The sequence below is a fragment of the Vulpes vulpes genome, chromosome 5, assembly GCF_048418805.1.
Source record: "Vulpes vulpes isolate BD-2025 chromosome 5, VulVul3, whole genome shotgun sequence".
NCBI lineage: Eukaryota > Metazoa > Chordata > Mammalia > Carnivora > Canidae > Vulpes > Vulpes vulpes.
The window spans coordinates 112,775,706-112,803,444 of NC_132784.1; the positions used below are offsets into that span (position 1 = coordinate 112,775,706).

The 27,739-nt window shown below is 50.6% G+C and overlaps 1 protein-coding gene across 3 annotated transcripts; it reads left to right on the forward strand.

Annotated features, from left to right (window-relative positions):
- Nucleotides 1–1,764: 1,764 nt before the first annotated feature.
- F11R (F11 receptor) lies at nucleotides 1,765–25,897 on the forward strand. Of its 3 annotated transcripts, XM_072759640.1 has the most exons (10): nucleotides 1,765–1,921; nucleotides 21,141–21,209; nucleotides 21,373–21,480; nucleotides 21,660–21,806; nucleotides 22,091–22,293; nucleotides 22,734–22,836; nucleotides 22,976–23,083; nucleotides 23,303–23,315; nucleotides 23,618–23,666; nucleotides 23,760–25,897. In XM_072759640.1, the coding sequence occupies exons 1-10, from the start codon at nucleotides 1,861–1,863 to the stop codon at nucleotides 23,793–23,795; spliced, it is 897 nt and encodes a 298-aa protein (XP_072615741.1). In that variant the 5' UTR covers nucleotides 1,765–1,860; the 3' UTR covers nucleotides 23,796–25,897. The 3 variants fall into 3 exon arrangements, with proteins under 3 accessions (XP_072615741.1, XP_072615743.1, XP_072615742.1); XM_072759642.1 differs by lacking the exons at nucleotides 22,976–23,083; nucleotides 23,618–23,666; nucleotides 23,760–25,897 and adding an exon at nucleotides 23,132–23,202 and having other exon boundaries at nucleotides 23,303–23,319; XM_072759641.1 differs by lacking the exons at nucleotides 22,976–23,083; nucleotides 23,303–23,315; nucleotides 23,618–23,666; nucleotides 23,760–25,897 and adding an exon at nucleotides 23,132–23,203.
- The last annotated feature ends 1,842 nt before the right edge of the window (nucleotides 25,898–27,739 follow it).

Consider the following 27,739-nt stretch of genomic DNA (forward strand, 5'->3'; position numbering starts at 1 on the left):
CAGAAAGGATATTTTAACAGTTAAAGAGTTGTACAAAAAGCAGAATGGGGGGATCCCTGGGTGGCTCAGCGGTTTGGCACCTGCCTTTGGCCCAGGGCGTGATCCTGGAGTCCCAGGATCAAGTCCCACATCGGGCTCCCTGCATGGAGCTTGCTTCTCCCTCTGCCTGGGTCTCTGCCTCTCTCTCTGTGTCTCTCATGAATAAATAAAATCTTAAAAAAAAAAAAAGAAAAAGAAAAAGAAAAGAGTTTCAACAGAGGCTGTCTCATCTCTCTGTGGTTGTGTGGACCTCCGGCACACACATGTAGGGCAGGAGGCTGTAGGGCAAGAGGATGATCTAAATAATCTCTAAGATAACCCTTTCACCTAAAAGACTTCTGGTCAGTGTTGGAGCTCCTTCTACCTCTTGCCCAAGCTCCCCCATCTTGAAGTTTTCTCTGACACAGTCCCCAGTGATTTGTTCCTTCTCCTGGCTCTTCCTTCCCCTGGTATCTGCCTTTCTCTTCAAGGTGTTACATTCCCTTGAGGGTAAAGAACAGAACTTTGCACATGGCAGGTACTCAAGTACTTGTTTCCATTTAGTAACACGAAGTTTCTTTCGGTTACCTATTGTCTTGTTTCCTGGATTAGTCTTGGAAGTGTGGATTGGAAGCCTTCTGAGGTCAGAGACTATGGTTTCCATTCATCTGTATTCCCCAGCAGCACCACCAGGTGCTTGATAACCATTGCTTAATTAATTAATTAATTAAAAGATTTATGTAATTATTCGAGGGGGCGTGCACAGCAGGTAGCCCCACGCAGGACTCATCTCCCACCCCAGGACCACGACCTGAGCGGCAGGCAGGTCCCCAACCGCCAGGCGGCCCAGGCGGCCCAGGCGGCCCGCTAAGTGGAGCGGAACCAGAAGCGGGCCTTAGGCGCCCCCAGATGTGGACCCAGGACTGAGAGCGAAAGTGCGAGAACCCCGAGGTCCAGGAACACTACCGTTTTGCATAAAGGAGCGGTGCGTTTCGATGAAAAAGGAGACGATCCTATACGCACTAACAGGAAGCTCGAGGAGTAACAGTCTGTGGCCGGAGGGGCTTGACACGCAACCGTTAGTCCCCCGAGAGGAGAGACCATTCTGGAAGGCAGGGCTCCGCCGCGGATCGAAGGTGCGGAGCGAGAGGCAGACCAGCCCCGCCGGGGGATGTCACAGGGCATCCGTCCGGAGGTCGGCGTCTACCACCTGGGTGCGTCCGTGCACACGCGGGGTGGCGCTGAAAGTTCTTGGGAGGATGGACTCCTGCGTCGCCCAGTCGGGGGTAGAGGGCTCCCTCCCCTCGCCCCGTCCCCCCTGCGGCGCCCCCTCCCCAGGCTCCGCGCTGCGGGCGGGGGCGGGGCCCACGCGGCCCCGGCCAGGTAGCCCTCCACGCCCCCGGCGGTCTCGCGGCGCCGCCCCCGCCTCCTTGCAGGTGGTCCCCTCGGCCTCCGGGGGGAGCTCAGGGCGCAGCCAGCCCGCGGGCCCCTGCTTCAGGCTCGCCGCCCAATCAGGGCGCCCTCACCTGCCGCAGGTGAGCTGCTCCGCCGACGCCGCGGGGCCCCGGCCAATCGGAGGCGGCTGGTGTCGGCCGGGCGCCGGGGCCGCGGGGCGGGCGGCAGGGGGCGCGGCTGCACCTGGCGACGGTGAGTCACCCCGCGGAGCGGCGGCTCGCTCCGCCAATCGGGACGCGCGGCCCGGGGCGCCGGCCAATCGCCGCGGGGGGCGGGCCCGGGCGGGGCCCAACCTGGCGGCCCCGGCGCAGTCGGCGGGCGGCTGCGGGGCAGGCGGCGTCTGTCCCCGGGCTCCAGCGGCCGCGTCGGGTCGGGATCCTGGGCGACATGGGCACCGGGGCGACGCGCGGGACGAGTCAGCTCCCTCTCCTCGCATCGGTCATCCTGTGTAAGCTCCCCGGGTTTCGGGAGGAACCGGCGCGGCGGGTCCCAGGCCGGGGGGAGGCGCCCCCCGCGCCCCTCGCCCGCGGGAGGGGAGGAGTCGGGAGGCTGCCAGCCTCGCCTTCCTAGTCCCCCTTCCAGCCCTGGCCCTCCTCCGCGGGCCCCCTCTCCCGGGCCCCCCCTCCCAGCCCCCCTTTCCCTAGCCTCCCCTCCCCCAGTCTCCCTCTCCTCCGCGGGTCCCCTCCCCCAGCTCCCCTCTGTCCCCCTTCCCCTAGCCCTCTCCGCGGCTCCCCTCCCCCAGCCTCCCTCCTCCCCCAGCCCTCCTCCTCCGCGGGTCCCCTCCCCCAGCCTCCCCGCCTGGGAGCGCCCTGCACCCCCCCGGGGGGGCCCCTCCTCATGCCCCCGGGAAGGGCCCTCCTGCCCTCCAACACGCCCCCGCGCCCCTCGCTCCCTCCCTTGGCCCCTGGTGCCCTGCTCCCGAAGGGGCTCGGGGAAACCGAGTGGAGGTGACGCGGGGCGGGGAGGGGGGGGTTGGGGGGCATCTGCTGCCGGGGGTGTTCTTGAGTAGCTTCCCTCGGTCTTTGGGTGGCAGTGGTTGCTCTGGGGAAAGTGGGTGCAGAGTCCTTAGAGGAAATGAATGCGAAGTCTCCCCTTTCTCAGAGCACAGCACGTCGAGTTCCTTTCTGGGGTGGCTACCTCGAAAGTCCTTAAAAAATGTTGTTGACTGAGCGCCTATTCCCAGGGGCAGGACCTGTCTGTTGGTTGGCTGGATCCTTCTGGAGCCAGGGCTCTGGCCTCCCCCGCCGCTTCTGAGAGGTTTTGTTTCCTTTGTAAACTCCCTTTCCTGTGGAACAATGAGGCTCGCTGGCTGGGCTGCGCCGTCCAGAGATAGGTTTGGGCTGGGCTGCGAGTTCGGTCTGGGCCACCTAGTTAGGCACCCTGTGTCCCCAGCCCACGGCCGTCCCTCGGGTTCCCGGGTGCCGGCAGGTGCTCCTGTGGATCGTTGTCAGTGTGTGATGTGTGGGGATCTTTGTGTTTCCCCTTGAGGTCGGTGCTTCAGGAAGGGGTAAGAGAACTGAACAGTTAGAGTCGGCATCAGGGGTTATTCAGCAGTTCATTTTGCTCAGTTTTGAAGGGTGGAGGTGCATTCCCTGCCCTTAGATGGAGGGATTGACAGCTCCTTTGTCCCTTATCACAAAAAACATAAGCCCTTGGGGTGAACTGGACCAGAGGCCAGTCTATTCCTCTCCCTATTGTACAGACACGGAAACAGGTCCAAAGAGGGGAAATGACTTTTCCAGATTGACCAAAGGATCTGGGAATGGAACAAAAGTCTCCTGAGCCCCTTCTTTGTCCACTACTGGATGCAGCATCAAGCGCCCTGTGGCACAGGGACCGTGCTCTCAAACATCAGTGGGGGATAATACCTCCATCTCCTGGGGTCCACTCTCTTACCTTCTTATACTTGTCCCCTTCATTCTATGCCTCCACTCTCTTTGATTCAGCTTCCATTCTTTTCCTGTTCTCCACCTTTCTTACTGTTTTTTTTTTTTTTTAAGATTTTATCTATTTATTCATGAGAGACACACAGAGGGGCAGAGACATGGGTAGATGGAGAAGCAGGCTCCATGCAGGGAGCCCGATGCGGGACTTGATCCCAGGACCCCGGGCTCACGCCCTGAGCCGAAGGCAGATGTTCCACTGCTGAGGCACTCAGGCGTTCCCCACCTTTCTTACTTCTGCCTGAATCTTAGAACTGCTCATGACACCATGGTCTTTTGGTCCCATGTGCTGCTCCTGCTGATACCCAACCTCACGCTGAACCACTGTTTCCCCCTCAGGACCCAGAAGTTTCTCATCAGTGACGCTATCTGGCCATGTGTGTCAGGCTTACAAGCTTCCTAAAACCAACATCTTTCTTTTCCCCTTTTCCTCTCCTCATTTTCTGCCTTGTGACATCCCCCAATAAGCACATACTGGTGCCGAGGGGGCTGGGATAGCCACATCCAGAGCTTGGGGATGTCCTCTAGTTAGTCTGTTCAGGGATTCAAATGGTTCGGAGGCAGCCTGAGGCGATGGGACGTGCCCAGGGCATGGGGGACCTGACCATGTCACATTTACATCGGGCTAGACCTGGGGGGAGTGATTTGGTTAGTACAAAGAGGATGGAAATGGGAGCCAGATGACCTCCCTGGGCTCTAGTTTGGCTCTGCCTTATTTGTGAGCGCCCAGTCTTTCCATCCGTGGAGCAGGAGTCCTAAGGCTTGGCCTGTGGGTCGACCAGGATAATGGCTACATTATGTGTACACGAAGGGATGACTGTTACTGGGCAGCTGTTAACCCCTTTGGATTTTGGGAGGAGGAAAGAATGCTGCCCCAGGAGAGTTGGTCAAAGGAAGGAGGGTCTCCCCTGCTAGATCCCAAATGGCAAAGGTGAAAAGGTAAGGGCTCCTTCTTGGGTGTGTGGTCTGTCCTCTGGCTCTGGGATGTCTGGAGCATGGGTGGCATGTGTGGGTGCCCTCGTGTTCTCTCTTCTCCCACTGGGGCTGCCTCTCGCCATGGGCTCTGCCATCAGGGAGGAAGAAGAAAGGGTGGGGTATGATCAAGTCCAGCAAAGGCCCAGGCCCAGCCTGGGAAGCCTAGTGGAGAGGAAAGCCTGAGCCGCTGGGACAGGGATTAGAGCCCAAACACCGAGGGAACCGGGCTTGGGAAAAGCACAACCAGTGACCAAAAGCACAGTCTCCCTCTCCCGGGGGAGCCTGCCTTAGAAAAAGTTTCCAGCAATCTCCAGGCAGGGAGAGGCATTTCTGCTTAGCAAGGCCATGTGAGAATGGATGACTTTTGGTGTAAAAGCACAGGGAAGGAGGGGGAACCTGGGTTGGATCCCTGGTTCTTACCCCCCACCCCATCCCACTGGGGTGGCGTGGCCCCACTGAGGCATTCCAGGAGGCGGCAGCTGGGTCAGTCGGCGGGCGCCCGTGTTCTCTGCTGGTGTTTGGGGCGCAAGCCTTCCACCTTTGCCATTGGGCTTTGCTGGCTTTGCCTCCCGCTGCACGGAGGCCAGTGGCTTCCCCTTTCCCCTCCTAGCCACCAGGTGAATTACTCCCAGGAAAGACTTGCTCCCTCGAAACCTGAAACCTGAAACCCAGGGACTGAGGGGGGGCCGCGGGAGGAGGAAATGAGCAAATGAGCGGAGGGGGAGGTGGACTCCAGTGCTGTGCCCTCGCCTCCTGGCCCAGGACACTTTCACTTTGCGATGATGTCTCTCTCCGGTTTCTTTGTGGTCTCGGTTCGCCTGGGGTGTGGGGTGTTTGGCCTCATTTGGGTTTGGGGGTGGAGCTCCTGCACCTACGGGGAGGCACCAGCAGACCCCCTGCCGCGCCGGGCTCCTGTGCGTTTCCCTCACCGCCAGGGGCCCTGGTCTTTAGGATCCCCCCGGTCGTTAGGATCCCCCCCCACAAGTCACCCGTCAAGGGCCACCTGTTCTGCGGACACCGAAGGGGCTGAGCCCTTTGCTCGAGGATGGATGTGGAAGCCATACACATTTTGTGTGATCGAGTAGGAAATAATGGAGCTTGTTTTCCTCCTCTTTGGTGTCGAGGAGCGACCTTGGGGCCCTCTAAACTCAGCCTTGCTTCCTTTTCGGAGGTTCAGGAAACACCTGGATGACCACTAGTCAGATGTAATTGGGGGAGAGGGTGCAGCATCGCGGGGGGCGGAGGGGGGAGCCTCGTGAGTGGATGCCTACTGGGCCTTTCCAGGCATGGAGAACCCAGAGTTCATCTGCCTGCGACTCCCCGATAAGCAGGGTTTCTGTCTAAAGTCCGGCGGGGCAGGAGTTTCGCAATGTTGGGGGGAGGCCAGGAGGAAGCAGCTGGCTGACCGGAAGCCTGATGCCAGCCTGATGCCAGGCCCCAGAGGCCAGGCCCAGGAGGGCGCGCTGGGTGGGGCTTTCCCGGGACTGGGGATATGGGTGCGGAGGGGAGGGGCCGGCAGGTCGAACTGGAAATTCTGCGGAGAGAGGGCAGGAGGGAGCCGCGGAGGGAGAGCTGGCCTGCCCCCCCCATCCCACCTGACGAGCCAGCTGACGTCGCCCCAGGCGCAGCCCATAGGCCTGTTGAGCCTCAGCCCCGCCTGTTCGCCTCCGAGCCTTCCTCCTGCCCACGCATTCCTAGTCCTTATCTGTCCCACCCTCACCTCCCGGAGGAGGGTGACTGGTGGGGAGGAAGGGGCAAACTGGGGTGGAAGCCCTGGGCCCAGCTTCTCCGGGTGCGGCCTCGGCATGAGGCATGATAATCCAGGAAACGCTGGTGTCTACAGAGTTCCGAGCCCTGTGCTAGAGATTAGGGATAAAGCAGTGAATAATACCTGCTATCAAGAAGCCCTGAGGGGCGGGGCGTCTGCCTTCTGCTCAGGGCATGACCCCGGGGTCCTGGGATCGAGTCCCGCCTTGGGCTCCCTGCATGGAGCCTGCTTTTCCCCGCTGCCTGTGTCTCTGCCTCTCTCTGTGTGTCTCAAATAAGTAAGTAAGTAGTCAGGGATATTGGAAGCAATTAGTCCACATTAGGTAAACTGAGGCCCTAGCTCACCCTCCTCATTCTGCAGCTCTAGCTCCCTGGCTGGAGAGTCCTTTGATGCTCAGATGCCTAGAGGGGAAGTTTAGATGAATTCTTAGAGAAAACCAGAGTCTGGCTGGCTGGCTGGTTTCCCTCCTTTTCCTTCCCACCTCCCCCCCCTTTTTAAAAAATGGAAATCAAACAAACTCATGGTACAAAAGCAACTTAAGGAACATTCTAATAATTAACAGGATGTATAGAGGAAACAAAGGTCTCTTAATAAAGCAGTAAAAGGAAGTAGCTCTTCTGTGGTGGGTTTGGTTTGTGTGTACCGGGTGGTGGCTCCTCGGTTCTGTTAAGTCTGGATGCCCCTCCCCCCCCACCTCATCACAGCGAGCTCTGGTGGGGGGTCATGAAGCACTTTTCTGGGCAAAGCACAGTGCTGGGGGGGGGGCGCCTGGAGGGCTCAGCGGGTGAAGTGTCTGCCTGCAGCTCAGGTCTTGATCTTGGTCCTGGGATCGAGCCCTGTGGAGGGTGCCCTGCTCAGCAGGGAGTCTGCTACTCCCTCTTCCCTCTGCCTCCTTCCTCCACCCCATGTACTCTTTCTCTTGATCTGCTCTCTCTCTCTTCTCTCTCAAATAAATAAAATCTTTATTTTTTATTTTATTTTTACTTTTATTTTATTATTTTTAAAATATTTTATTTATTTATTCATGAGAGACAGAGAGAGAGAGAGAGGGGGGCAGAGACACAGGCTCCCCTGCAGGGAGCCTGATGTGGGACTCGATCCCGGGTCTCCAGGATCACACCCTGGGCTGAAGGCGGCGCTAAACGGCTGAGCCACCCAGGCTGACCAAATCTTTATTTTTTTTAAAAAAAGCACAGTGCTAGGATATACTAATAACTTGGATTCTCTCCTCAGGGAACCATGGATGTATGCTGACTAAGCAGAAAACAGAGCAACATGTGCCAGGCGCTGCCATCAAAGTACAAAATGTTTTGGGAGCATAGAAGGAAAGAGATGCGTTATTTTAAAAGATAAATTTTTATTGAGAAACCATGTGTGCTTAGTGTAGAAAAATGGGAAAGCAAAGGAATACAGAGAAAATAAAAATCACATGTAATCCTATTATCGAGATAAACAGTCCTGGTGTTTAATTCCAGTCTTTTCCTGTATGAATAATGTCATCTATATGTGTATATACTTTATATGTATTATGTGAATGTTTTTTTTTTAATATTTTATTTATTTATTCATGATACATATATAGAGAGAGAAAGAGGCACAGACACAGGCAGAGGGAGAAGCAGGCTCCATGCAGGGAGCCTGACGTGGGACTTGATCCCGGGTCTCCAGGATCACGCCCTGGGCTGAAGGCGGTGCTAAACCACTGAGCCACCCGGGCTGCCCATGTGAATGTTTTTTAACTGAAATGTGCTTTATTTATTGATTTATTTATAAAACTTTTATTTATTGATTCACGAGAGACACAGAGACACGGGCAGAGGGAGAAGCAGGCTCTGTGCAGGGAGCCCAATGTGGGACTCGATCCCAGCACCCCAGGATCACACCCTGGGCTGAACACAGACGCTGAGTCACTGAGCCACCCGTGAAATGTGCTTTGAACAAAGTCCAAAAAAAGAAAAACAAAAACAAAGTCCCTTCAATAGTATTCTGCATGGCTAGATTATAATGAAATGTTCACCTTTTGTTGGGCTTTTAGGTTTTCTTTTGCTTTGCTATGCTGAATAATATGAAATTGTCCCTGTACATTCATTCATCTTTAAGTTTAACCTTTGATTATTTTCTTAGACCACATTCCTAGAAGTTGGAGAGAGATTAATTTTGCCTGGGGAAGGTCATAATGGATCAAGGGGCATTTGAACAGGATCTTGAAGGTTGAGTGGGCTTTCGCTGCTTGTCTGATGGAGATGCTCTGCTCTGCAGCATCATCATTTTGGAGCCTCAGAATCAGGCAGACTTGGGTTAAGATTGGTTCCCTTCCCAGCATGGGGCACCTGGCTGGCTCAGTGGGTGAGACTCTTGATCTCCAGGTCATGAGTTTATGCCCCACACTGGGTGTAGAGATTACTTTAAAAAAAACCAAAAAACCAAAGTGGGGGGCAGCGTCTGCCTTTGGCTCAGGTCATTTCCCAGGGTCCCAGGATCCAGTTCCGCATTGGGTTCCCTGCATGGAGCCTGCTTCTCCCTCTGCCTATGTCTCTGCTTCTCTCTCTGTCTCTCATGAATAAATAAAATCTAAAAATCTAAAAATTAAAAAAAAAAAAAAGATGCCCTTCCCACCTTGTTGGCTGTGTGATTTCGGGTAACTATTCTAAGTTCAGTGTTCCCATCTATGAAATGGGATGATAACAGTAGTACTTGTCTCATGGTGTTTTTGTGATTAGAATCTAAGGAGACGGCATGGGCACCAAGCTGGATGTGAGGGCTTGCTGTGTCATTTCTGCCATGACTGGCCATCTGTCGAAGGAGTCGCAAGACCCAGATTCAAGGGGAGGCCTAGACAATCCTTCAGTCACAGTGTAAGAAAAGTATGTGGGATGAAATAAACATATAGATCTATATGTCTATTTTGGAAGGTCCAGTTTGCCACAGTTTTATTATTCAGATGTATAGTGATTTTCAAGAATTACATAGTCTTACAGATTTCTACACCATCAGCTCTGTTCTGAAGTGGATGAAAGCTTGTAGGGATCGATTAATAACTAAATGGCTAAATCACCACCTCCGCATCTCTTTACCCAGCTCACCTTCTCTTGTTTCTACTCCCACCCCCTTGTGCCACTCCTCCTTCCTACTACTGTCAGTCCTGGTTATCTCCAGGTCACCTGTGCTGTGTTTTCCTCCTGCCCTTTTTCTGTGCTTGAGATTTATCAGACTCCTACTCTTCAGCATCTTGATGGTAGAGTAACCTCATATTTTCTTTCTTCTGTGCGTGTTTTTTTTTTTTAAGATTGTTTATTTACTTAGAGCACACATGGGGGGAGAGGCAGAGGGAGAGGGAGGGAGCATCTGTGGCACACTGTGCTGAGCCCGGAGCCAGGTGTGGGGCTCCATCTCATGACCCTGAGATCATGACCTGAGCCAAAATCAGGAGTCAGGTGCTTAACCGACTGAGCCACCCAATCAGTGTTTTTGCTTCTCCTTTCTGGCTTTGTTTTATTCTTCCCTCCTTCTTGTGATCTGATTTTCTTTATCCCCATTTTCATTTCCCTTCCCCCCTCCTTTTTCTCTGAATTAAAACACTTATATAGAACATGGAAAAGAAAAGCTGCCTGTGGTCTCAGATAATACTCAGTCATGTGCTTGGGTCTATTCTTAGAGATTTTGTTATGCATATAGTCAGATTATTTTTATTATTTATAAAAATAGGATCATAGTCTACATATTTTTATAGTTTTTAAAAAAAGATTTTATTTATTTATTCATGAGAGATACAGAGAGAGAGAGAGAGGCAGAGACACAGGCAGAGGGAGAAGCAGGCTCCATGCAGGGAGCCTGATGTGGGACTTGATCCCGGGTCTCCAGGATCACGCCCTGGGCTGAAGGCAGTGCTAAACCACTGAGCCACCGGGGCTGCCCTATTTTTACAATTTGGATATGTTTTCTGTGCTAGTACGAGTCGATCTACCTTGACCTTTGGGATGTCCATATGTATTTTTTTACATAATTGTATGATGTACCAGAGCCAGATTGCCTGGGTTAGAACCCTAGCTCTACCACCTTTTACCTTCGTGACTTGAGAAAATTACATTATATGTCCCAATGAACTCATATATAAGATGGGAGGAACAATAATATTTATTTCATAGCATTATTGTGAGGATCAAATAAATTAATTCTGTAAAGGGCTCAGAGAGTCCTGACATGACGAGTAAGTATTCAGGAAATGTTAATGGCTATTATTTTATTTATGCTCCTATTTTATTCACTTGATCATGCTCAAGAACATGTGTCTAGAATTCAGTTATGATATAGTTGGGATGCCTGGGTGGCTCAGTTGTTGAGTGTCTGCCTTTGGCTTAGATCGAGATCCCGGGGTCCCGGGATCGAGGCCCCCATCGGGCTCCCCACAGGGAGCCTGCTGCTCCCTCTGCCTGTGTCTCTGCCCTCTCCCTGTGTCTCTCATGAACAAATAAATAAAATCTTAAAAAAAAAAAGATATGATTATAGTTGACTCTTGAATAATGCAGGGGGTTAAGGGCGCCAACCCCATGCAGTTGAAAATCTGTGTATAAGTATTTGACTTTGAAAAAAACTTAAAACTACTAATATCCAACTGTTGACTGGAAACTTTACTTGGGAATAGTTGACTAACACCTATTTTGTTGTTATGTGTGTTGTGTTATATTCTTAGAGTAAATTAAGCTAGAGAAAAAAAAAATCTTAAAATCATAAGAGAAAATACATTTACTGTGCTGTACTGTATTTAAAAAAACAAAAATCTGTGTGTAAGTGGACCCATGAAGTTCAACTTGCGTCGTTCAAAGGACAAATGTAGTTAAAAGTATAGGACAGGTCTTCCGAAGATGTTCAGCAGTTCTGTTGATTCTTTCCTTTTAATTATTTAGTTTTTAATTTATTCTATTTTTTAAAGATTTATTTCTTTATTTTAGGGGTGGGGGGGAGAAAGCATGCTCACCTATTGGTGAGCAAGGGGAAAGGCAGAGGTCAAGAATCCTCAGGCAGATCCCCTGCTGAGTGTGGGGAGAGCATGGGTCTTGTTCCCAGGACCCCAGGATTGTGACCTGAGCTGAAGCCAAGAGTTGGCCACTCAACTGACTGGCTCAGACGCGCCCCTATCTGTTTTTTTTTTTTTTTTTTTTTTTTTTTTTATTGAGATAGTATTATATTAGTTTCAGGTGCACAACATAATGATTTGGTACTTCTGTATATTGCAAAATAATCACCACAGTAAGTCTTGTTAACATCCATCCCCATACATAGTCACAGAATTTTTTTCTTTTTATTTTTTTCCCCTTTTTTTAAGATGTTATTTATTTACTCATGAGAGACAAACAGAGGCAGAGACACAAAGGCAGAGGGAGAAGCAGGCTCCATGAGGAGAGCCCGATGTGGGACTCGATCCCACGACCCTGGGGTCATGCCCTGAGCCAAAGGCAGACGCTCAACCGTTGAGCCACCCCGGCATCCCCCTCTTTGCATTCCTCCCAGCAGTGCACACGGATTCCCTTTCCTCTACATCCTTACCAATACTTGTTACTTCTTGTCTTTTTGATAATAACATGAAGTGACATTTTATTGTGGTTTTGATTTGCATTTCTCTGATGACGAGTGATGTTGAGCATCTTTTCAGGTGCCTGCTGACTGTATGTCCTCTTGGGAAAAAATGTCTATTCAGATCTCTGCCCATTTCTTAGTGGATCGTGTGGGGGTTTTTGCTATTGAATAGTGAGTTCTTTACATGTTCTCAATTTTGGGGATATTAATCTTTATTAGGTAGGTGATTTGCGAGTATTTAGTCCCCTTTAGTAGGTTGCCTTTTCATTTTGATGATGGTTTCCTTTGCTGTGCAGAATGTTGATTCTTTCACTGGGTGGAAATGTCATCATAATTACTGAAGTCAAGGCTGTAGTCACTGGGAATTCAGCCAACATGCCCGATGCTGACACCCAGCTTAGACCTGTGTGTTCATCTGCCTGGATGAATCACAGAATGTCACAGACTGGGGCTTGAACAACAGTAATTTACTTTCTTTTTAGTTAAAAAAAAAATTAAATTTATTTATTTAAAAAAGATTTTGTTTATTTATTCATGAGAGACACAGACAGAGAGAGGCAGAGACACAGGCAGAGGGAGAAGCAGGCCCCCTGCAGAGAGCTTGATGTGGGACTCGATCTTGGGTCTCCAGGATCACGCCCTGGGTTGAAGGCGGTGCTAAACCGCTGCGCCACCTGGGCTGCCCTAAATTTATTTTTTAAAAGATTTCATTTGAGAGAGAGAAAGAGCATGAGCGGGGGTAAAGGGCAGAGGCAGAGTCTCAAGCAGACTCCACTGAGGGCAGTGCTTGCCTCAGAGTTTGATCTCCGTGACCCATGAATGAGATCATGACCTGAGCCGAAATCACGAGTTGGATGCTTAACTGAGCCACCTCGGCACGCCTCTGTTGCTGCTTTAGACCTTGCATCAAAAACCCTGGCACTCCCACTTTTGTTTCTGCACGCTTCCGTGGATGCAGGAAAGCAGCCTCTACCTTTGTGCATGCAGTCACCTGTAGGCACACTGCAACCCAGGGGCAGAAGTCAGTCCCTGTTGCAAAATGGCAGTTGGAAATTGCCTTTGTGCAGAGAACTTTGACTTTGTTTCAAAACTATGAAGCAAACTTAAAAACACTTAATTTTGATTTTGAAGAGCACCTGACTGGCCCAGTCCATGGAATGTGTGACTCTTGATTTCGGGGTTGTGAATTTGAGCCCCCTGTTGGGTATAGATATTACTTTAAAAAATATTTTTAGGGGGATCCCTGGGTGGCGCAGCGGTTTAGCGCCTGTCTTTGGCCCAGGGCGTGATCCTGGAGACCCGGGATCGAATCCCACGTCGGGCTCCCGGTGCATGGAGCCTGCTTCTCTCTCTGCCTCTCTCTCTCTCTCTCTCTCTCTCTCTCTGTGTGACTATCATAAATAAATAAAAATTTAAAAAAATATATTTTTAGGGACTCCTGGGGTGGCTCAGTGGTTGGGCGTCTACCTTTGGCCCAGGGCGTGATCCTGGAGTCCCAGGTCGAGTCCTGCATTGGGCTCCCAGCATGGAGCCTGCTTCTCTGCCTGTGTCTCTGCCTCTCTCTTTGTGTGTCTCTCATGAATAAATAAAAATCTAAAAAAATTTCTTTTTAAAAAACCACTTAATTTTTTAAGCTCTGAAGCTAAGTTTAAGAAAAAGATTAATGGAGGGGCACCTGGGTGGCTCAGTCGGTTGGATGTCTGCCTTTGGCTCAGGGTGTGATCCCAGGATCTGGGATCGAGTCTCACCTTGGGCTCCCTGCGAGGAGCCTGCTTCTCCCTTGGCCTGTGTCTCTGCCTCTCTGTCTGTGTCTCTCGTGAATAAATAAATAAATCTGTAAAAAAAAAAAAAAATAGGAAAGAAAAAGATTAGTGGAATAGTCATCTTTCCCCCCCTGAAAGCAGAACAGTTTATTAAAACTTTTAAAAGATTGAACTGTGGATCAAGTTTGTTTTTTCTTCATTAGGCCGTGCCTCATCTGCCAGTTTTAAAAATTGGCTTATCTTTGCAGATAAACCTTAAGAACTGGATAACGTAGTGAATGGCCTGATGACTTAGTTTGTTAAGTCTCCATGTTGTTCAATGTCAGCTTGTACCAGGCATTATGCTCAGTACTGAGTACTCAGAATAATAAATAACACATGGTCCCTGCTCCCTGGGGGTTTACTGTCTGGTTGGGGAGACCTACACGCGCACAGATGATGTCATTGTACCGTGGGAAGTGCATCGCCTCTGTTTTGATGGGGTTTAGTTAAAGCCTAGGAAAGAGGTCTGAAGCTGGCTCTGATAGGATTGGGGGTGGGTAGGCCATTTCCTGGAGAATTATGTGGATGCATTGCTGCTGACCAGTTAAGAAAGAGGGGAAAGGGTGCTTCACAAAGCTGGAATAGCAGGAGCAAAGCAGAAGTTGTGAAACTGCTTTTGCTGGAGATTTAAGTAATCTATACTGCTAGAGGAGAAGCTGCAAGGGTAGAGAGGCTGATGAGGCCACTAATCACAGGGGTCAGGCAGTGCTGGACCTCTTGCTCGATGAAGAATTTGGATTTTATCTGAGAGGCAACGTGAAATCACTGAAAGCTTGAAGCAAGTGTTAGATTTGCGTTTTTAGGAAGGCTGTGCGATTAGCATAGCACAGCCTCTGGAAGCAGGCTGCCTTGATTTGATTCTGTACCACAACTTAGCTGCTCTGGGCCTCAGTTTCCCTGTGTAGAACATAGAGATGATAGGGGTGCCTGGTTGGCTCAGTCAGTTAAGTGGCTGACTTTTGGTTTCAGTTCAGGGCATGATCTCAGGGTCTTGGGATGGAGCCCCGGGTCAGGCTCCACACTCAGCAGGGAGTCTACTTGAGATTCTTTCCCTTGGCCCCTGCCTCCATCACACAAGCATCTCTCTCTCTCTCTCTCTCTCTCAAATCAATCAATCAATCAATCAATCTTTACAAAATAAAGATAATAATAACAGTATCACCCAACTCCTAAGGTTGTTGTAGGGATAGATGACAGTCCCTATAATATGCTTGCAGCAGTGTCTGGCACATAGTGAGTGCTCAAAAAATACGAGCTCTTCCTCCAACAGTGGGATGGAGGATGGATTTGAATGGATCAAGATTAAACAAGGCAGAGAAAGCAAGTGTAATTGAATGACAGTTGCGATTCTTCAGATATGATGGCACTAATAAGTGGTAGCCCAACTTGGGAAGATTTGGGAGGTGATGATGTCATGCTTGCTGTTTGATTTACAAGAGTGAGGGAGCTGTGTGTGAGCGAGTCCATGGTGATAGCACTGATCTGGACAGGGGAACAGGAGGACAGGTGGTGGCAGATGCAGGAGGTGGTGTGGAGAGACCTGGTGGAGAGGGTGCGAGGAGGCTCAGCCATGGGCGTCTGTAGCTCTGGTGGGAGGCAGGGACTGGAGCCGGCCCTAGGTGGGTGCAGATAAAATTCAGGCTTTTGTTTGAGATTTCCTGGAGAGTATGTGGAGAGGAAAAAAGGCCCGAGATGGAATGCTAGCGATCAAAGAGGAAGCAAGTTTCAAGGAGGAGAATGAGAAAACTCAGAGGAGGTGGGGACTACCAAAAGGGTGGCTCACAGAAACCTAGGGACAGAGTGACTTTTTTTTTTTTTTAAGATATTATTTTATGTATTTGTTTTTTTAATTTTGAGAGAGAAAAAGAGCAAGCAGGGGGAGGGGCAAGGGGAGAGGGCGAGAGAGAATCTCAAGCAGACTTTGCGCTGAGCGTGGACCCCCAATATGGGGCTCTATCTCACAAAGCTAAGATCATGACCTGAGCCAAGGTCAAGAGTCAGGTGCCAGGTGCTCAACCAAACTGAGTCACCCAGGTGCCCCCAGAGTAACTTCGGAGGAAGGGAGTGGTCTGCGGGGCCACTGACACCTTAACGGGGCCACTGAAGGGAACTGAAAAAGCAAATTGTGGGTATAACCTTAACTCGAAGACTACTTCGATGTTTTGAAAATTGGGATGTGACTTTCAGCCTAGGTATACATTTAATATCCTGTCCCCCCAAGAAGTTATTATTTAATTGATGTATATCATATAATCGGGGTATTTTAGAATTGAGGGATGCAATGCCTGGCGATCTTAGTAAAAGCAATTTTAATTCTAAGGTGAGAGCCAGAGACCTACTGTAGTAGGTTGAGCCGTGAATGAATGTGTTGGGCTGAAAACACTGTGTGTTGACCGACTACTACTTTAAGAAGTTTGCAGAGCTCAGTGGGTTAAGCGTCTGACTCTTGATCTCCGCTCAGGTCCTGATCTCAGGGTCATGGGTTCAAGCCTGGCATTGTTCTCCACGCTGGGCAAGGAGCCTACATAAAAAAAAAAGAAAGTTTGCAGAGGAAGGAGGGGAGGCGTCCTGCTAGAGAGGAGTGCAAGGTTGAGTGCAGGCTTTCTGTACACGAAAGACCAAAAATCTATTGATGCCTTTGACTTTGTGGCTTTTCTCATTATGAACTTGGAGTGAATCAAGCATCACGGTGAAAAACATGAATTTTCCTTCTGTTGTGGTTTACGACGTGCATTTGTGGGACCTCCGTGTGTGTGTACAGTGAGCAGTGTGCACTGCAGAGAGGCTGTGGATGTCCTGCTGGAGACAGGGTGCAGTGAGGGAAAGCCCTCCGTCTTGCTGGTCTGTCTATGAAAGTTCTAGAAAAGAGTTAGCCTTTCCAAGGCAGAAGGTTGAGATGGTTTGGTGAGCTGGGATATAAGCATTTTTTTCAAGCAGAGTTTATATTTATTTATATGTCTTATTGAAGAAAACTGAAGTCAGAAAAATAAGTGTACAGAGGGACATGGGCAGATGATGATCCCGTAAGATTAAGAAGACATAATAGTTATTTGGTGCTTCCTGTTGTAGGCATTATGTTTGTATTAGCTTGTTTAACTCTCAACCACAGGCCTTTGATGTAGAAACGGTTATTATCCCCGTTTTACAGATGGGTGAACTGAGGCTCAAAGTGACTCAGGTCGCTTGCCCGGGTCAGGGACCCTGGTTCCAGATGCTTGTTTGGGGTGGCAGGGGGAACGGGGGCCACGATGGCCGAGGTGCAAAGAGGGCGAGATGCAAGGAGGGCGTGCTGGTGAGGCTGGGCTTGATGCACGCAGGGACTCGCAGGCCCAGTAGACCTTGAGTATTGGCAGTCAGCTGCCATCCTGCCTCCGACGGAGGCCAAGGGAGGCCGGACGGCACTGGGGGGCAGCCCTGTGTTTTAAACAGGACAAGCCTGAATTGGGCAACGGAGATCAGGACTATCAGGACTATTAGGGAGCTGGGGAGGATGGTTGTCACCCAGCACACTTGTGTTTCTATGTGATGTGATTCCTGGGGTGTTGTATTTAGTTTTATTTTTTGAATTCTTCTCTTTTTTTAGGATTTGATTTTTAAGGATTTATTTATTTATTTAAGAGGGGGAGAGAAAGACAGACAGACAGTGTAGTAGGGGGAGGGACAGGGGGAGAGGGAGAGAGAGAGCCTCCAGCAGATTCCCCGCTGAGCTTGGAGCCCAACTCTGGGCTGGATCCTAGGACCCTGAGATCATGACCTGAGCCCAAATCCAGTCAAAGACTTAACCAACTAAGCCACCCAGGCACTCCCTAAGGATTTAATTTTAAGTTTAAAAAAAAAAAAAAAATATATATATATATATATATATATATATATACACTTCTTTCTTTTTTCTTTTTTTCTTTCTTCTTTCTTTCTTTCTTTCTTTCTTTCTTTCTTTCTTTCTTTCTTCTTTCTCTTTCTTTCTTCCTCCCTTCCTCTTTTCTTTTCCTTTCTTTTCTTTTCTTTTCTTTTCTTTTCTTTTCTTTTCTTTTCTTTTCTTTTCTTTTCTTTTCTCTTTTCTTTCTCTATTCATTTATTCATGAGAGGCACACACATACACAGAGGCAGAGACACAGAGGGAGAAGCAGGCTCCCTGCAGGGAACCCGGTGTGGGACTCCATCCCAGGACCACGAGATCACAACCTGAGCCAAAGGCAGATCCTCAATCACTGAGCCACCCAGGCACCCCTATATTTTTTCTAAGTAATCTCTACACCCAACGTGGGGCTGGAACTTGCAACCTGAGATCAAGAATCGTGAGCTCTACTGACTGAGCCACCTGGGTGCCCCACTCCTTGAATGTTCTAGATTTGAACATTGAGAAGTCAAAAGAACTTGAGCTAAAGTCAGAAGTGATGCAGAAACAATCCCCAAATGCATATGCTGTGATTTCTTTTTTGGTGGCCTTATATTTCAGACACTAGTTGTTAGTTTAATTAGAAGCTCCTCTTTATTTGGGTCGTGTCACAGGTTGGGTCCTAAGGAAGCTGACTCTCAGAGGTCAGTTATTGTACCAAGACGTTTATTAGGGAGTGTTCTTGGGATCCATGCCTCGGGAAGGGCAGGGAAGGGGAAAGAAACAGGATTGGGCAGAGGGAGAAGCTGAGTTGCACTGTAGCCTGAGCTGTTCCCCAGGAAGCTTTGGGCAGGATTAGCCTTTCTGTGTTGCCCCAGAATGGGGGGTTGGGGCCCCGGGGCTCCCTGGAGCTGCCCAGGTCCTCAGTGGATGCCAGCTGCCACTGCCCCTGCCCTAGTGGAGGGCGTGCCCCGGGCTGGGCCATGTGTGGGCCCTCTGCAGAAGGCCGGTAGCTGAGGGCCTTCACCTGGCACAGGTCCCAGCAGCTGGGTAACAGGACCTTCATTCCTAAGGGACATCTGGTTTGAGCATCACGCTGCACAGCACAGGGAGCAAGTTGTAGAATTTGACGGCCCTAAAAATATAGTTCCCATCATCATAGCAGAGAAAGCTGACCGGGGCCCAAATTGAAGCATTTCCTTATCAGCATTCCCGGTAACAGCTGAGTAAGAGACGCCCATGTGCTCAGTTTTCGAGGAAGTAAGAGCTGTTTGATTTAATTTCTTATCTGTTATTACGTTTGGTTATAAACTTGGCGTTAAAATATAATGCCAAATATATAGATACACTGTAATACTATTAGGAATGATTCACAGATAAATGGACCTGACCTTTAAAAGAATGACATTTATTACATAGTCTGCCCCCATTAAGTCATGGCTTTTCTGAGAAACAGTGTGACTTATTAAAAAGCCCTGGGTGGCTCAGTCAGTTAAGGGTCAGACTCTTTTAGTTTCTTGGTTTTGGCTCAGGTCATGATCTCAGGGTTGTGGGATTGAGCCCTGCATCAGGCTTCCAGCTGCTTGTCGGAGTCTGCTTGTCCTTCTTCCTCTGCTGCTTCCCTCTGCCTCTCTCTCTCTCATACGTAAATTTAGAAAATTAATACATAAAATCTTAAAAAAAAAAATAGGGACACCTGGGTAGCTCAGTGGCTGACCATCTGCCTTTGGTCCAGGGCATGATCCTGGAGTCTGGGATCGAGTCCCACATCGGGCTCCCTGCATGGAGCCTGCTTCTGCCTCTGCCTGTGTCTGCCTCTCTCTCTCTGTGTCTCTCATGGATAAATAAATAAAATCTTTAAAAAATAATAATAATAAATAAAAATAATAAAATAAAGATTAAAAAGGAAAAGAGTGTGAGGGAACCTGTGTGCTAATATGAGCTCTGCCATTTTGTAGCTATGAAAACACGAGCTAGCCCCGTAACTTTTTAGACATTTAATTTTCTTATATGTAAAGTGGGAGAGAGAATACATATCTACATTAATTTACCATGTTGTGTCAAGTTGATACAAATAACTTTTTTTTTTTTTTAAAGATTCATTTATTGGAGAGAAAGAGCACAGATGGGGAGGGGAGGGGTGAGAGAGAGAGAGAGAGAGAGAGAGAATCTGAAGCAGAGTCCCCACTGAGCGAGGAGCCTGGCTCGGGGTTCATCTGTCAACCCACAAGATCACAACCTGTCAGGTGCTTAACTGACCGAGCCACCCGGGCACCCCTGTATCTTTAAACATTGAGGCCAAAACAAACACAACAACAAAAACCCTAAAGGACTTTACAGAACATCTAGTTCAAACCTTGTGTGTTTCAAGTGAGAAAAGGGAGGCCTATAGGCCCCTGGCTCAGCGTCTGCCTTGGGCTCAGGGCGTCACCCCGGGGTCCAGGGATCGAGTCCCACATCAGGTTCCCTGCAGGGAGCCTGCTTCTCCCTGTGTCTCTGCCTCTCTGTGTCTCTCATGAATAAATAAATAAAATCTTAAAAAAAAATAAAAATAGAAAAAAAAGAAAAGGGAGGCCTAGCGGTCACATGACCGAGCCCAGCTCTGCGAGTTCTTACCTAAAGACGTGCTTGCGCTTAGCAGACGTGCTGGCGTTTGCCCAAGGAAGACAGGCTTCCTGGAAGCAGCGAGAAAGAAAGCTCGCTTGGTGGACTTGAACTGGGAAAACATGAACGGGGGTGATGATGGTGTGAGTGCAGGTGGGGGCAGAGCCTGGGTCCGTGGGTCCGTGGCTGCTGTCATCTTAGAGCGCCGGCCCCTCCTGCCAGCGCCCTTGCCGCTCCCCGGTGCCTCTGCACCCCAGCACCCACCGCCAACCCGGCTCCTTCTCCGCAGGGGGAGGGGGGGCGTCCCCAGAAGGGGACCCAGCCCCGTGGGGTCCTGACCCCATCTCGGACGGCTCTGATCTTAGGCACGAGCCTTTACTCCTCATGTGCTTGGTTCCTCGTGTAAAACTGGGATAATGACACTCGTCCTGCTGATCTGTCGTGCTTGTTTCAGGGATCAAACGACATAATGGATGTGAAAACACTTTAGAAAGCACAAAACGCCCTACAAATGTCAAGTGTTATTATTATCCTCGTTACTGCTCCTCCCCTGCCTCTCCTCCTGCCTCCGTGGCCTCCAGCCTCCCTCTCTGGCCTCCAGCCTTGCTGGCTTCCTGCCAGGAGTGCCTGACAAGTGGTTGCAATTAATTACTTGTTGAGAAGCTTTCTCTGAACCATGAAATGTCATTTGGGGAGATGTTCTTGGACTCGGGGGAATCGGATTAGATTATTGGGAGTTGAAGAGGGAAACACTGAAAAGATGAAAGAACTACCTTGGAAAGAAATGTTTTGTTGCCATTGATAATGGAAGTATTGGCCTGCAATGGTGACAAAAAGCATTTAAAGAAACTTTTTAAAAAAGATTTTATGTATTTATTCATGAGAGACAGAGAGAGGCAGAGACTCAGGCAGAGGGAGAAGCAGGCTCCTCGCAGGGAGCCCAATGTGGGACTCGATCCCAGGACCCCAGGGTCACATCCTGAGCCAAAGGCCGGTGCTCAACCGCTGAGCCGCCTGGGCGTCCCCAGAAACTCTTCAGGACATCGGTGAGGGGGTGTGAGACCAGGAGGAGCTCGGGTGTCCCGGGTCTCTTCACCGGGGAGAAGCCTTGGGCGCGGCCCAGCTCATGTGCAGCCCCCTTCTGATGGGCTCCTCCTCCTCAGGCTCCCTGGCGTTGGGCAGGGGTGCTGTGTACACTTCGGAACCTGAAGTCAGAGTCGCTGAGAACAAACGTGAGTCGGGGCGGCTGTGGAAGGGGGAAGCTGGGCGGGCGGGAGCAGGTGCAGGCCCCCGGGGACTGGGCGAGCATCCAGCGCAGACTGAAGTTGGGGGCCGATTTCCCCTTTCCCGTTTGCTGCTGCTCCTTCCTCCCCTTGACATTTGTGTCCTCTGCAGCCGCCAAGTTGTCCTGTTCCTACTCTGGCTTCTCCTCTCCCCGCGTGGAGTGGAAGTTTGCCCAGGGGGACATCACCAGCCTCGTTTGCTATAACAACAAGATCACGGGTGAGTTCCCCCCACTTCCTTCCCGACGGCCTTGGTGGTGGAGGGTTGATGGGCCTGGATTCCCGGGGAGAGGTGCCCCCTGGGGCCCAGGTCCCGGTGCCTCTCCTGCCACCGCCGCCAGCTTCTCTGTGCTCTCCAGCTCATCCAGCTCATCCAGCCCCTCCTTCCTCTCCTGCCAGCTTCCTATGAGGACCGAGTTACCTTCTCGCACAGTGGCATCACTTTCCACTCTGTGACCCGGAAGGACACGGGGATGTATACTTGTATGGTCTCTGATGAAGGCGGCAACACCTATGGGGAGGTCACCGTCAAGCTCATTGTGCTTGGTATGTGCCACCCTTGTTCTGTATGGTCTTGGAGTTCGTGGCATCCCTAACCCCTCCCTGGCTCTGCAAAGCTTTGGAGCTCGTCGATGGCGAGAACGCCCCCGGGTGGGGGGGATTCATTGTCATGGTGCTGGTGCCAGGAGGGAGGGGATGAGCCCCTGGGGTGGGGGAAGCTGAGGGCATGGTAAGGAACGGAGGCCAGAGCTGATGGATGGGGGTGTCAGCAGTGTAGCCTCTAGGCAGCGCTCCTGACCTTGTGCTCGGCCCCTCCTGTCCCTTCACAGTACCTCCATCCAAGCCCACGGTCAACATCCCCTCCTCTGCCACCATCGGGAATCGGGCAGTGCTGACCTGCTCGGAGAAAGATGGCTCTCCCCCTTCTGAGTTCTACTGGTTCAAGGATGGGGTCCTGATGCCCACAGAGCCCAAGAGCAGCCGGGCCTTCAGCAACTCTTCCTATAGCCTGGATCACAAGACAGGGGAGCTGGTAGGGATGGGGTAGCAGGGAAAGCTGCGGGGGGCACGGGTCTGTAGAGCCCTTGAAGGTCGGGGAAGGAGAACAGCAACAAGGTGAATTTGGCATTAGGGTCAGGAAACAAAAGATGGGTGCTTGGACCCTCACTAGGAGGAGCACGGCGTAATGTATAGAACTGTTGAATCAAGGAACGTTGTACATCTGGAAGCAGTGTGATCTTCTGTGTCAGCTACACTGCAATTAAAAACAAAAATGGAAAAAACAAAACAAAACAAAAATGGGGGGGGGCACCTGGCTGACTCAGTCAGTGGAGCGTACGACCCGTGGTCTTGGGATCATGAGTTCAAGCCCCACTGTCAGGGGTAGAGCTTACTTAAAAAAATGAAAATAGGCTCTTGGCTTCTTCTGGCACAAAGCCCATTTTCTTCCCTTCCGGGCTTTCTTCCCTCCAGATCTTCGATCCTGTGTCAGCTTTTGATACTGGAGAATACATTTGTCAGGCGCAGAATGGGTATGGGACACCCATGAGGTCAGAGGCGGTGCACATGGAAGCTGGTGAGCAGGGGAGGATGTAGCAGGGGCTTGAGCTCAGCCGGGGTGAGGATCGGGGTCCGCTTGTCATCCTGGCTTTGGTGGTGGTGTCAGCAATGTGAGTGAGCATTCAGAGGACTGACCTCTCGTTTGTGTCTCATAGCGGAGTTGAATGTGGGGGGCATCGTGGCAGCTGTCCTTGTCACACTCATTCTCCTTGGATTCTTGATTTTGGGCATCTGGTTCGCCTATAGACGAGGCTACTTTGACAGTGAGTACTTGCCCTCAAAGGCTCTCCTTTTTATCGTCCCCGTTTCAGGGCACGGTTCTTGGGTGCCATCTGAGTACTGACCTGATAGTGAGCCCACATGTGCAGGGGTTACCTCCCGGGTGAGCACCCCTTACCTACTGCGTGCTACTCCCCCCATCCCTCTGTGCCCAGCCCTCTTCCCTCCTGCTCACACTCATGGTCCCGTTTCTTCTCTTTCAGGAGCAAAGAAAGGGTGAGTGAGGTGCTGTCCTGGGGATCTCCGAGGTGGAGGCCATGGATGCGTGTGGTTTGAAGCTGAGATGGGCCCGGGGGAAGGGGTCGGAGGCAGAGGCAACCCTGGCTGGGCGGGCATCTGGATTTCTACCTCTCCCTCTGCCCGGGGCCTTGCATTGGTCCTGCCTCCCTCGGCCCACACGTCCCTACTGAGGACTCTGTGCTTCTGTGAGGTTCCCTGTGTGGCCTCTTGAGCTGGCAGGCAGGGGTTAGGGACAGTACTGGGGCCCTGAGCATCTCCGTCTTCTCGCTTATCTGCAGGACCTCCAGTAAGAAGGTGATTTACAGCCAGCCCGCCGCTCGCAGCGAGGTAAGCAAGCCGCCTGGGCGCTGGGTCCCCCCTGGGGGCTTATCAGCTGAAGGAGCGTGCAGAGGGTTGACCTGCGTGTTTTTATCTCCCCAGGGGGAGTTCAGGCAGACCTCGTCGTTCCTGGTGTGACCCTGGTCCGGCTCCTGTCCTGTCCCCCGCGCTTGCCTTACTCTGGTGCTACCAGACTGTGGCCCGTGATGTCTGTACTTCCGCAGGATGCCTTATGCGTCATCTAGCCCCCACCTGGGTCCCCACTTTTATCTTAGTTAGGATGTGTTTTTAAAGATACTGTCAGCTGTGTGCCCCTTCCTCCTGCGTCCTTCCCCACCTCCTTTTGCCACTTGTGTAAAGCTTTCAGTCCCTGTCCCTGTGAGGGATCCAGCAGGGGTCCTGAGTGGCACCCGCTGACTTCCTTCCAAGTAGGTGGGTGAGGACTGAGCACGAGGCGGCAGGCCCTCTCTGCCCCCTGTGTGTAGTGATCTCGAGCTCAGGCCCTCAGTCCTTTTCTCCTGTGCTGAGGCGGTACCAGCCATTCTAGAATGGAACCTGGAGACCTGGAGACTGAGCAGGTGGTTCGGTGACAACCTCCAGTCCCTCCCACCTCTGCAGCCCACTTCTGTCTTCCCACGGGAAGTGCCACTGGGATCCTCCCGCACCGTCCTGAGCACAACCAGATTGATACTAACTGTGTCTGTAGAAAACAAGATAACAAAACACAAAAAAGACAACAAACCCCAAACAGGAGCTTTTGCTACGGAGAGCACGTGAGCTTCCAGGGACCACGGAGTAAAGGAGTTTTCAGGGAAGCTGGAGCGGATACTCAGGCCATCGGCCTTCCCTTGGCTGCAACACCTGGACGGACCCCTTGGAGAGGCCTCTGCGGGGCTGTGGGAACGTGGGTAATAGGTCTGAGCTCTCTGCTCTTTGCTGAGCGTGTGTGTGCGTGCATGTGTGCGTGCGTGTGTGTGTGTATGTGTCCAGGAAGACAAAATTACAGCCTGTCATGTGGTGTCTTAGCTCTGCCGAATTCGATCCAGTCTGTGTTGTTGGAGCTTCCGAGCTCTTTGGTGAGGTTTCGTTGGCGTGTGTCTGTCTGTAGTTTGATGTTGCTGGAAACAAGAATTCGGTTTGTGAAAGCTTCTAGGTGGGGGAGGTGGGGGGAGCGGGGTGGAGAGGGGGATGAGGTGCCTTTGTACAAACAGAAGATGCCTGAAGCCCAGTTTCCCTGCAGCCTGGGCTTGGTCCTGGCTGCCCGGGCCACCCCAGCCTGGTTCCAGGCTCCAGGTGGTGCCTGAACCGCGGTCCCTTAGTCTAGAGCCCTCTGGTGGCAGGAGGATCCCACCCTCCCGCCGCCGCCAACCGGCTGCATTAACAGACTTCTCCAAGGCTGTGGGGAAACTGCTCCAGAGCCCGAGGCAGGAGGGTGCCTCTAAGCCTTTGGAAAACTCCTTCTCGTAGTACAGTGGTCACCGCTAGTTTAAGCGGGTGGGAGCGGGGTGAGGTGCTGTCGAAGGAGAAGATGCTCAGAGACCAGGTGGTGAGGCCGCCGGCACGGGAGGAAGCAGGAGGAAGCAAGGTGCACCTGCCTTTCATTGCCTTCCTCGCTCCACCTGGACCCTTTCTGCCTTTAAATTTCTGTCTCCCCATCTGCCACAGTCCCCTGGTCTATTTATTAACCAGCAAGACGGCAAATAAGGCGTTTTCTAGGGTTGATTTTTGCTTCTTTCTGTGGAGGACACTAAGCCCCACTTTGCCATGTTTTATTCCCTTTTCTGGAAAGCCCTAACAGAATCGAGTGGTCTATTAAGAATCCGGAAGAAAAACCCAACCGACCAAACCATCAGTTAAGGGTCATGCTCCAATAAGAAAATAAATATTCCAGATGGAAATAAAATTTAATGAAACAATAAAAGTAGAAATTATGAAACAGTTCAGTAAGAATGAGATTTTTAAAAGTATGTTTCAGCTTTGGATCTTGCTTGGGAGATGGGGTGGGAGGGATGGAGCGAAAACCCCACAGGGAAGCAGAAGTGATTCAGCATTCCTTTGGCCGAGGTGAATGGTTCCTCACTCCCTCAGTCACTTGGGGCGAGGAGGAGTCCTTTATTACCAGCCTTGGAATTCACCTCTGCAGCTTCCCACAGCCCCTTGGAGTTGGAAAACACCTTGTCTGTTTTCATCTTGAAATGTCAAAACTCATTTTTGTAATAAATGTTTATTTTTCACATTGAGTTTGTTTAAATCCTGAGGGTCTATGTCAAAAGAATAGGGACTTCCAGAGTGGTGTGGATATTCAAGATCTTCCTGATAGTCTTATTAAGAGATTTGAGGTATCCTTGGACAGAGCCTGGTGTTTCTTAGGCCTACTGTTGGCCTGTGCTTCGATGGGAATGACTCAAAAAGAAAAAAAGAATGGGAATGACTCAAGTGGACGTTTTATACATCAAAGTGACAATTGGGTGAAGCAGTTCTAGGGAGACGGGGGTTGTGAGATACAAACCTGGTGTGATTGAGGATAAAATGATTGTCAAGGATGTGTTCTGTCTTGAAGGTTCTACAGATTGGGGTACCCGGCTGGCTCAGTTGGAGGAGCAAGCAACTCTTAGTCGCAGGGTTGTGGGTTTGAGCCCCAAATCTGGTGTAAAGATTACTTAAAATCATTTTTTAAAAGATTTTTTAAAAAAAGATTTTATTATTTATTCATGAGAATACACACAGAGAGGCAGAGACAGGCAGAGGGAGAAGCAGGCTCCATGCAGGGAGCCCGACCTGGGACTCGATCCAGGGTCTCCAGGGTCATGCCCTGGGATGAAGGCAGGTGCTAAACCGCTGAGCCACCTGGGCTGCCCGAAGATTTTTTTTTAAATTTATTCATGAGAGAGAGAGGAAGAGGGAGAAGCAGGCTCCTTGCTGGGACCCTGACATGAGACTCGATCCCGTGACTCCAAGATCACGCCCTGGGCTGAAGGCAGGCACCAAACTGCTGAGCCACCCAGGAATCCCCAGATAACTTAAAATCTTAAGAAAAACAAACAAACAAACAAAAAAAAAAAAAAGAAAAAGAAAAAGAAAAACAAACAAAAAAAACACACAGGTGCCTGGGGTGGCTAAGTTGGTTAAGCCTCCCAAATCTTGATCTTGGCTCAGGTCTTGATCTCAGGGTTGTGAGTTCAAGCCCTGCATTGGGCTCCATGCTGGGTGTGGAGCCTACTTAAAAAAAGAAAACAAAAACGGGGCAGCCTCGGTGGCTCAGCGGTTTGGCGCTGCCTTCAGCCTGGAGTGTGGTCCTGGAGACCCAGGGTCGCATCCCGCATCGGGCTCCTTGCAGGGAGCCTGCTTCTCCATCTGCCTGTGTGTGTGTATCTGCCTCTCTCTCTGTGTGTCTTTCATGAGTAAATAAAATCTTTATAAAACAAAACCAAAGAACCCACAACAGAATGTACAGATGAAGGACAGGGTAGGGAAATAGGCTTGGCTCATTTCCCTCCCCCCCCTTTTTTTTATAATATTTTATTTATTTATTGAAGGGACAACTATGTTTTTTTGGGGTAAAGGGACAACTTAAGGGGAATAAATGGAGAAAATACAATTTTAAGGAAAGAAGTTCTGATTCTGTAGCTCCTCTGATTTATTACCCTTTTTATATTGGCTGTAAATTTTTTTTTTTTTTACAATTTTAATTATTCATGAGAGAGAGGCAGGGACACAGGCAGAGGGAGCAGCAGGCTCCATGCAGGGAGCCCGATGCGGGACTCCATCCCAGGACCCCGGGATCACGCCCTGGGCTGAACGTAGACGCTCCACTGCTGAGCCACCCAGGCGTCCCTGGCTGTAAAAATCTAATATGAAAAGAAAAATTCTTTATCGAGGGGTAACTTGTCGAATGATTATTATCATCCATTAATTTACTGAGTGCTATTAATTTCTCCGGTCCACAGGTGGGGAAAAGAGGCACAAATGCTAAGTAACTTGTCGAAATTCACAACCAATAGTAGGCAAGTAGACGGTCTGGGATTCAAGAGAGCTGGGGAGAGAAGGTTCCTGAATGCAAGAGCAGCCAAAAAGAGGAGGAG

What these genes read in the sequence shown, in the direction of transcription:
- F11R (XM_072759640.1), top strand. Translation starts at nt 1,861, where the DNA reads ATGGGCACCGGGGCGACGCGCGGGACGAGTCAGCTCCCTCTCCTCGCA. An exon ending in ATCACAAGACAGGGGAGCTG is followed by an intron (nt 22,294 to 22,733) that starts GTAGGGATGGGG and finishes TCTTCCCTCCAG; the next exon opens with ATCTTCGATCCTGTGTCAGC. An exon ending in AGCCCGCCGCTCGCAGCGAG is followed by an intron (nt 23,667 to 23,759) that starts GTAAGCAAGCCG and finishes TTATCTCCCCAG; the next exon opens with GGGGAGTTCAGGCAGACCTC.